This window comes from Amblyraja radiata, chromosome 14 (assembly GCF_010909765.2).
Source record: "Amblyraja radiata isolate CabotCenter1 chromosome 14, sAmbRad1.1.pri, whole genome shotgun sequence".
Classification (NCBI taxonomy): Eukaryota; Metazoa; Chordata; class Chondrichthyes; order Rajiformes; family Rajidae; genus Amblyraja; species Amblyraja radiata.
Window position 1 is genome coordinate 21924884 of NC_045969.1, and position 10589 is coordinate 21935472.

Sequence of the window (10589 nt, forward strand, 5' to 3'; positions counted from 1 at the left end):
ATATCAGCATTGATGTGAACCACGGGAACTAGGAATGTTAGTGTGAACAGAGAATATTTTACAGAACTAAAGGTACTTGCTAGACACAAACATAAGCTGCAAAAGTTTAAGAAAAAACAAAAGCTTGGAAGTGTAGAATGATTAACTGGACTAGCGTAGTGGGAGAGGAGTAAATGCTTTCCTCCATGCCACAATATGCTGGTTTGGATTTCTTAACATCCAGCTGAAAGTTGTGGCATATCTGTGATATGATTATGGATTAGACAGTACGATATAATTATGTCATTGTGCTGATACTTTTCTTGCCATGATACTGAATCTTGCCTCCAGCAAAATTTCAGCAGAAGTGAAGCTCATCTTCAGAACTAACGGGGAAGTTTACCCTGCAGTGATTGTGTTCCAGAACCACAGTCCATGCAGTTGACAGAAATTGTTGATGCTTGCATGCGTTCAGAGGTCTGCCCATGCATTCAGACTCTTTTACTGAAGCATACAAAAGAATAGGTCTTGCACTCAACAAGATATTTTATCAACCTACCTCCACTCTTCAACCCTATCCCCTGATCTTAAAGGTTCCTAACAAACCCCTAGAAAATGGATCTTTCTTCATATCTCTGGAGCCACTGCTCAGCGTGACCCATGAACAATAAATAAATTTGCCATCATCTTTGGTTTATTTGAGGAAATGTATGTTTGACGATGAAGAACTCGGAGCTAGCATAAAATTCATGTTCTACTGATCCCTGGTTTATGGCTGCTCAAAGTGGAGTCGGAACATTGCAGTGGTGTGGAGAAACCTAGTTTATACTCCTTACATATCAATGGTAGGGTCATTGGGTCCCATTCAAGCCTCACCAGCCATCTCAGAACCCACAGAACCTGAGTGGAAATGAGTCATCCTTGATCCAAAAGGTCTGTCTGATTATTACAAATATAGTTGTAGGACAAAGTGAATTTATACAGGTTGTAGTCAAAATGTGTAGGAAGGAACTGCAGATGCTGGTTTAAACTGATGATAGACACAAAAAGCTGGAGTAACTCTGCGTGAGGCAGCATCTCTGGAGAAAAGGATTAGGTGACTTTTCTGGTCAAAGACCCTTCTTCAGACTGAGAGTCAGGGAAAAGGAAAACGAGAGATATATAAGATGATATAGAATAAATAAAGATATGCAAAAAAGTCACGATCAAGGAAAGGTGGAGCCCACAATGGTCCATTGTTGGTGGTGGGCTAGGTGAAAACGTGTTATACAGTTAATGAACTCAACAGGATGTTAGTGAAACTACTACGACGACCAGGGTGGAAGAGGGATGGAGAGGGGGATACAAGGGTTACTAGAAGTTAGAGAAATCAATATTCATACTGTTGATTTGTAAGCTGCCCAAGCAAAATAGGTGTTGTTTCTTCAATTTGCATTTGGCCTCACTCTGACAATGAAGGCCTTGGACAGAAAGGTCAGTGTGGGAATGGGGAGAGGAGTTAGTGTTTGGCAAGTCGTCATACTAGTTTCACTGATGTCCTGTTGAGTTTCATTGTCTGTATAACTCATCACCTAGCCCACGGCCAACAATGGACCATTGTGGGCTCCACCTTTCCTTGATCATCGTTACTTTTTTGCATATCTTTCATTTATTTGTTCGATATCTCTCTCTCTACTGTCTTTATTTCTTGTTTCTCTTTCCTTGACTCTCAGTCTGAAGAAGGGTCTTGACCCGAAACGTCACCTATTCCTTTTCTCCAGATTTTGTAGTCAAGCAGTTTGTGTGTGCATGAGGGGGGTGCTACCAAGGGCAACAAGAAAAATAATAGAAAGGATAGATTCTTAAATTATGTTTCTATGCCTAATATTGGACAAAACCTTTAATATCTGTCCATACACCATTCATATCAGCTTGCATATATGTAGTGAACTGTGTCTATTCTGGATGCTTAAATTTGCGGATCCTACTTGTATTTGTTTACATAATGGAAGGCTTTTTATGGGAGATCGTTATTCTGACAGGTTCTACCAGGACAATTAATGATCTGTAATTTGGATTGTAATTTTCCATCTTTCGGTCTTGGATTATGAGCATACAATTACAGAAGCCTAACTTGTGTCATGCCTTCTTTCAAAACACTCTTGAAATAGATTTGATCACACAGAAAAGCGAATAGTTGTTAGAATCATGCTAAATTTTACATCTACGGCAAACCAGGTAGTTTGCCTCGAGTAAGGCGGCACAAGATCAAGGACAACAGGAAGGGGCAATGACAAAACAATAAAGACATTTGTGACTTAGAGCAGGATGTTTTCAACTCCGTAACAACAAAAAAATGAGTGGAGGGACTGAAGCAGCATGCTCTGGGAATAGAGCTGAAAAGCAGTAACTCGGGGAACTCTCTGGCCACCCCCGGGCATGGGGGGGGGTGGGGACTCGAGTAGGGACTGGACACGCCGGAAAACCGGGATCGATCCTGGCTGCGGATGAGGCGCAGGTCTGTGCTGAGAGTGTTTTGGCACGTCTCCCTCCTCCAATCACTGCGCTGAATTATCATGTCCCGCCCCCATTGCCTGCTGACCGACGTCTCTCTTGTCGAATCGGTGCCCTCGATCAGCAGTCCCACCCCCACTGTCTCACGGAAAGCAGAGATTTCACCGGGTTTTAAAATATGGATTAGAAAAATTGGGGGGGGGGGACTGTCCCCCCACCTCTCAAAACAGGGAGGGGAGGGGGGCGTGTCCCACCTGTCCCCCCCGGGATTTCCGCCGCTGTGTACTGTTCTGTGTTCCACGAGAGGAGACTCGAATGAAAACCAGCACAAAGGGATCACTCATTTTAGCCCCCTTAGGTAACTGTAAACTGCTCAAGGATGGAGACAAACACTATAATTCAAGGTCTTTTAAAAATATACCCGATTTTAATCTTTCAGGTTCTATCTAAAATATATGGTCTTTTGAAAGCATCTTGCTACAAGGGGTATCCCATAACCCTGTTGCAATTTCCAGCAAATAATGTTATGAAATAGGAGTTGGTAACAAATTGGTATTGGACATCTAAATCTTGTACTGAAAAATCAGAATGTCAATAGACAACAGACAATAGGTGCAGGAGTAGGCCATTCGGCCCTTCGAGCCAGCATCGCCATTCAATGTGATCATACTGATCATCCCCAATCAGTACCCCGTTCCTGCCTTCTCCCCATATCCTCTGACTCCGCTATCTTTAAGAGCCCTATCTAGCTCTCTCTTGAAAGTATCCAGAGAACCGGCCTCCACCGCCCTATGAGGCAGATGCAGAGAATTCCACAGACTCACACTCTCTGAGGAAAAAGTGTTTCCTTGTCTCTGTTCTAAATGGCTTACCCCTTATTCTTAAACTGTTGCCCCAGGTTCTGGACTCCCCCAACATCGGGAACATGTTTCCTGCCTCTAGCATGTCCAAACCCTTAATAATCTTATATGTTTCAATAAGATGCCCTCTCATCCTTCTAAATTCTAGAGTATACAAGCGCAGCCGCTCCATTCTCTCAGCATTTGACAGTCCCACCATCCCAGGAATTAACCTTGTAAACCTACGCTGCACTCCCTCAATAGCAAGAATGTCCTTCCTCAAATTAGGGGACCAAAACTGCACACAATACTCCAGGTGTGGTCTCACTAGGGCCCTATACAACTGCAGAAGGACCTCTTTGCTCCTATACTCAATTCCTCTTGTTATAAAGGCCAACATGCCATTCACTTTCTTCATTGCCTGCTGTACCTGCATGCTTATTAATGCTTTTGAAGACTTTATTTCAAACATAAGGAATGGGATTAATTTCAAACAATCTATATCTGCTGTTAAATTATTTGATTTGATTTGGATCTTATCCATATCATTGTAAATCTTGCAGTAAGTTTCATGCCTGATATGTTTTGCTATTGAGATCTGTGCAATTTCAGAGCATTGATTTGGCAAAATTCATTTGTCTTTCTACACTTACATTATCCTAGGGATCTGACAAAACGTTGCCACCGAAACCAGGAGTTCCAATTTTGCCATCTGGAAGTAATATCCACACATTCCATCACAATCTCGCCTCTGCTGGAGGACAGAGGTCAAACTTGCCGGTACAGTACAATACTGATCTCAAGCCAAAGAGTGACAAGAATCAAGATCCAATTGATGAATTAAAAGCACAAGTGAAAGAATTGAGAAGTTTTATTGAAATGATGAAGTCACAGCACAAGTGAGTTGCCTTTATCTGTTGGGTATCAATGACACACTCAATATGCAGGAAACCATTGACTAAACTGAAAGGATCAGCAAGCATCCTAGTTACTAAAATCAAAAATGTTAGTATTGCCTCTCTGCTTGCATTTCATAAACCATTTAAAAAAAATCAATAAACCATGTGACACCTTCCCCGACTTTATTGTATAACATATTTCCACAGATCAATTAGCCAAGATGTGACACGATGATTCCATTTTTCATTACAAAGCTTCTCATGTATTAAGCAGTGTAATTCACCAATCTATTTCCCTCACAAACAGCCTTGTTTATAATAGGTTACATGACACTACTAACATAAAACTGAACAAAAATGTTTTAATTAACAAAATCCTGAGTTCATAGCAGCACGCATACTGTTCATCTAAGAGAAATGTATATCTCAAGGGATTTATATCAATAAGCTACAGTCCAGCTACATGCAATTTGCCCAAGGGTTTAATCTTGAGTTTCTGATAATGTGAATTCGTAATGTTATTTTAGAGAAAAATTGTAAGATCTTGATTTTTTTTCTTCAAATCTGTTTTCTTGATTACTTTTAACAATAAATAATGAGTAATAGACAGCCTTTTAGCCATATTCTCAGTACTCTTTGCCACACCACATTAGAACTTTAGCTGTTAGATGTATATTGGTAAAATGATAAGTCACGATTGCATATTTATTAGATTAATGTTCGATATTTTCTGGTTGTTAGATTGTGGTAAATGTTTAGTAAAATGTACACTTGAATATACAATATGAATATGTATAAGAGGGTTTCTGCTAGATTAGTATGTGTGGATAAAACATCATACAGTAACCACAGGTAGACAAAAATGCTGGAGAAACTCAACGGGTTAGGCAGCATCTCTGGAGCGAAGGAAATAGGCAATGTTTTGGGTCGAAACGTTGCCTATTTCCTTTGCTCCATAGATGCTGCCTCACCCGCCGAGTTTCTCCAGCATGTTTGTCTACCTTCGATTTTCCCGCATCTGCAGTGCCTTCTTAAACATACAGTAACCACATTTGTGGCTGGTGAATGATTTATTTTGGACACCAATATGAATAACGGGTTGTTTTTCTTTCCCCGTTCCCATTATTTTCTGTTTTTATTGAAAATAGTTTTGGGTGGGGAAAAAGTTACTGTTATATGGAATAAGCCCTGCAATGTACAAACCTGAGTAAAATACTGAAATTTTGACAGAAAAGAAATTACACAGTTGATGAACGAGTTAGATGAAGAAAAGAAGATTCGTATTTCATTACAAGTGAGTTGTATCTTTAATTAGTATTGAGATGCATTGCAATGTTATCAAAGTACAATATTAATTCATAAATATGAGTATATATAGATATCAATGAATAATACTGAATGAAACAAGTGATTTTAATATTATGAACATTATTTATACTTTCATGGATACCTCTAAAAGCAGGCATTCACACACTTGTTTTTAGGATTTTATTAAGTGAAAATCAATTTGTACTTTTTATTATTATTTCAAAAAAATGTCTAAAACATTCTGTAACTTCCTGTGGTCATGAACATTGAGTCGTAGAAACACACAACACGAAAATAGGTCATTTGGCTCGCATGACGAAGTTAGCTATTGCCATTCACCAGCATTTGTTGTGTAGCCTACTTGGTAATTTAAATGGTGTGAGAGCATGTGCCCCAAACTACCTTTTTGGGCACTTCATTCTAGATTCCAAACACCCATGAAACTTCTTGCTCCCCTCTATCCTCTCACTTCTATACCCTCTGACATGGCAAAGAGTTTCTTCATAACTACACTATCAATGCCTATTAATTTGTACACTGATATTAGGAATGTGTGGTCCCCCACCCCCGGTCAAAAGCCACTTCTGGCTAGACCAGAAAACAAATTCAAACACTCCTCCTGACAGGTAACATTCTGCTGAATCTCCTCTACGTCCTTCTGATAGGTGGTGGCCACAAATTTCCAGCAATGGCTTAACCATCAGTGCTTTTTCTTAGAATCAGAGTTCTCCGCAGTGACGTCCTAAAGCATCCATCCATGTCAACGACAATGCCTTCCTGAGCTCATGCCATTTGCTAAAGTTTGGCCCATCCTCTCAGCCTTTCCTATCTATGAACCCATCTACGTCTTCTAAATATTTTAATTGTACCTGCCTCGACCACTTCCTTTCTAGCAGTTTACTCCATAAAAACGACTGTGCGTGTGTAAAAATTGCCCCTTGGGTCCACTTTAAATCTTCTTCCTTTCACTTTAGACACCCCTACCCTGGGAAAATGACTGTGGCCATCCACCTTAGCTTTCTTTATCTGTGCTTAAATCTGTGCTTTATAACAGTTATAAAGCTGTTTTTGAGTTCCTTAGGATTTGGGGGCAATTCCACGCTGTTGCTGTGGGGCATAGCTATCCTAGTCAAGAGACCTTAAATCAGAGTCCTAATGACACAAGATCACATAGCACTAGTCAAAGAATAGGCACTCCTGGCCAAAATTATCTCTTGACTACCCTCTCCAAAACATTTTGCTGTTTGGAAATAGCTAAATTACACAACTTTATAATAATAAGCAGATTTCAAAAGTACTTTTAGGGTAAAGGAAGTATAAGAAATGCATTCCATTTTGCTATAATGATCTGTCATTAAGAAGTGCAGCCTATACTTTGCAAACCAAAACCTCATGGTTTTCACCACAATCCACTATACTGTGTTTTCCCACATCCAACAAAGTCTGCACGGTTTTCCATCATTAAAGTGCACTGTATCAGTGACAAGGTGGTGCTAAGTTTTGTTTCAACATGTTGTCAATACCAGCCTGTGTCTTTGAAAGTGAAGACTACAAGCAGCATAATGCAGCAAGTAAACCTGCTGCCTCATGCAGATCCAGCAAACTGTGTTCCATCCCAGGTACACAAAAATGCTGGAGAAACTCAGACTGAAGAAGGGTTTTGGCCCGAAACGTTGCCTATTTCCTTCGTTCCATAGATGCTGCTGCACCCGCTGAGTTTCTCCAGCATTATTGTGTACCTTCGATTTTCCAGCATCTGCAGTTCCTTCTTAAACACTGTGTTCCATCCCAACCTTGTGCTGCCTGTGTGTAGCTTGCACATTCTCCCAGTGACTGTGTGGATTTCACCTAGATGCTCCAGTGTCGTTCTCCTTCCCAAAGATGAGAGGTGGTATGTTAGTTGGTCACTGTAAATCACCCCATGCATATATGTGAATAGTAGAATCTGGGTGTGTTGATGGCAACAGGTCACAGGGAGAATTAATGGAGAATGGATGGTTCTAAGCTGGTGTAGATTTAGTGAGCCTCCTACATTGTAAAATATGGTACATGCAATGCTTCCTCATGGACCTGCTCCTGCACAACTCCCCACAGCTGAATTATGAGGAACATCAGCAGTGAACACACCATGCCAGTTTGGCTAGTTTGTAGACAGCGCGGGACCAAACTATCAGAGTATCTTTTTAGAAAGTAATAGCTATCAATTCATATGGACCTGTTCAAGGTGAACTGCTGTTAAAGTGGTCTATAGTTTGTGTATATAGCTCATTGCCTTTTGCAATATGAATTAACTTAATTATCACACATTAGATTTCATTGTTCTAAGCTTTCTATATTTGGTTGGGGTCTTGTTTTTCCTCACTCTAATTTAAAGCTGAAAATCTAATTTTATTAAAAGTGGCATCCTACCTGTCATTTCCACAATGCAGAGAACACTTAGTTTTCCCAAGTGAGATTGCACTCCATTTTCCCGATTTACCATTAATTTCAGGCCTTTAGGTTTTGCGCAGTGGTATTACTGTATCAAGCAATGAACTGTTCAGTAAAGTCTTTGGACATTATTTTGTTAGGTGTGCCTGTGTTATACTCTGCAACAGATTATATGAACTAAACCTGTGTTCACTGAAATATAAAGCTAGGTTCAATTGATTTTTAAAGGACCTATAGCAGTAAAGCTTTATTTTTGGGGAAGAATTAGAAACACCATTAAATCCAAGAAATACATGGATATTTAGTCTTTTAGACAACAATTATTGTATGGTTTAAGGACGTAAGACTGGGAGAAATCCTAACCTAGGACATGAACTTTTGGTACACATTATGTGTGTGTGGAACTGATACAAATTATGTTAGTAACACAAAAAGCTGGAGTAACTCAGCGGGACAGGTAGCATCACTGGAGAAGGAATGGGTGACTTTTCGGGTCAAGATCCTTCTTCAGACTTCACCCAAAACGTCACCCATTCCTTCTCTCCAGAGATGTTGCCTGTCCCGCTGAGTTACTCCAGCTTTTTGCCTATCTTACCAGCATCTGCAGTTCCTTCCAATACAAATTATGTTAGTGATCATATCCGGGGTAATTAGGCCAGGCACTCGTAGTTCTTGACTGGTAACTTTGGATCATGAAATTAATGCAGGATTTAGCTGCTGCTCTTTTTCCAATCTGAGAAGCTGAATTGGAAGATGTTAAAGATGTTTTTCAAATTTTATTTACAGATGGAAGTGGAAGGAATTAAGAAAGCACTTCAATCAAAATGATTGGTTATTCCCTGGACAAAATGCTGCAATTACACCTCTGGTAGTTCCAGGACTTAAGTTATGACACAGCCAAATTTAGTTTTGTGCCAAATTAATTAAACTTATTCTCCCCCCCCCCCCCCCCCCCGCATCTTTTATAAACAGGTTTTCATGTTTTGTAATGCAAAAACTGCTGTTCACAATAGTAAACACAGAATGATTTTACTGTTTTCCCAATACTAAATGCACTGATGTCCAAAATGGCTAATGCTAGAGGCTTATATATATATACATTATGTACGGTGCCCTCCATATTGTTTGGGACAAAGACCCATCATTTATTTATTTGCCTCTGTACTCCACAATTTGAGATTTGTGATAGAAAAAAAATCACCTGTGGTTAAAGTGCACATTGTCAGATTTTAATAAAGGCCATTTTTATACATTTTGGTTTCACCGTGTAGAAATTACAGCAGTGTTCATACATAGTTCCCCCCATTTCAGGACACCATAATGTTTGGGACACAGCAATGTCATGTAAATGAAAGTAGTCATGTTTAGTATTTTTTTGAATGCCATGACTGCTTGAAGTCTGCGATTCATGGACATCACCAGTTGCTGGGTGTCTTCTCTAGTGATGCTCTTCCTGGCCGGTATTGCAGCCATCTTCAGCTTCTGCGTGTTTTGGGGGCTAGTCCCCTTCAGTTTTCTCTTCAGCATATAAAAGGCATGCTCAATTGGGTTCAGATCGGGTGATTGACTTGGCCACTCAAGAATTTACCAATTTTAACTTTAAAAAACTCCTTTGTTGCTTTTGCAGTGTTTGGGATCATTGTCTTGCTGTAGAATGAACTGCTGGCCAATGTGTTTTGAGGCATTTGTTTGAACTTGAGCAGATTGGATGTGTCTACACTTCATTATGCTACTACCATCAGCAGACGTATTATCAATGAAGATAAGTGAGCCAGTACCTTCAGCAGCCATAAATGCCCAGGCCATAACACCCCCACCACCATGTTTCACAGATAAGGTGGTATGCTTTGGGCAGTTCCTTCTCTCCTCCATACTTTGCTCTTGCCATCACTCTGAAATAAGTTAATCTTCGTCTCATCTGTCCACTAGACCTTTTTCCAGAACGATGGTTACTTTTTTAAGTACTTCTTGGCAAACTGTAACCCAGCCATCCTATTTTTGCAGTAAACAGTGGTTTGCATCTTGCAATGTAGCCTCTGTATTTCTGTTCATGAAGTCTTCTGCGGACAGTGGTCATTAATAAATCCACACCCGACTCCTGAAGAGTGTTTCTGATCTGTCGGACAAGGGATTTTTCTTTATTATAGAGATAATTCTTCTGTCATCGGCTGTGGAGGTCTTCCTTGGCCTGCCAGTCCCTTTGCGATTAGTAAGCTCACCAGTGCTCTCTTTCTTTTTTAGGATGTCTATAAACAGTTGATTTGGTAAGCCTAAGGTTTGGCTGATGTCTCTAACACTTTTATTCTTGTTTCAGTCTCATAATGGCTTCTTTGACACAACTTTGGTCCTCATGTTGATAAACAGCAATAAATGTTTCCAAAGGCGATGGAAAGACTAGGTGCTGAGAGCTCTCTGATACTTGCATTAGGAGGCAATTAAACACCTGAACAATTACAAACACCTGCAAAGCCATGTGCCCCCAAACATTATGGTGTCCTGAAATGGGGGATGACTATGTATAAACACTGCTGTAATTTCTACATGGTGAAACCAAAATGTATAAAAATGGCCTTTATTAAAATCTGACAATGTGCACTTTAACCACATGTGATTTGTTTCTATTACAAATCGTGGAGTACAG

General features: G+C 40.0%; 1 protein-coding gene across 3 annotated transcripts in view; it reads left to right on the forward strand.

Moving 5' to 3' along the window:
• sh3kbp1 (SH3 domain containing kinase binding protein 1) overlaps window positions 1–9141 on the forward strand; it is a 172391-nt gene extending 163250 nt beyond the window's left edge. For 2 of the 3 annotated variants that reach the window (XM_033032763.1, XM_033032765.1), the window contains 3 exons: window positions 3975–4210; window positions 5441–5504; window positions 8735–9140. In XM_033032763.1, coding sequence (XP_032888654.1) covers window positions 3975–4210; window positions 5441–5504; window positions 8735–8776 — 342 coding nt within the window. In that variant the 3' untranslated portion in view covers window positions 8777–9140. Of the gene's footprint in view, window positions 1–3974; window positions 4211–5440; window positions 5505–8734 lie in introns of all 3 variants that reach the window. The other variant, XM_033032764.1, reaches the window with a different exon arrangement.
• Window positions 9142–10589: the final 1448 nt, after the last annotated feature.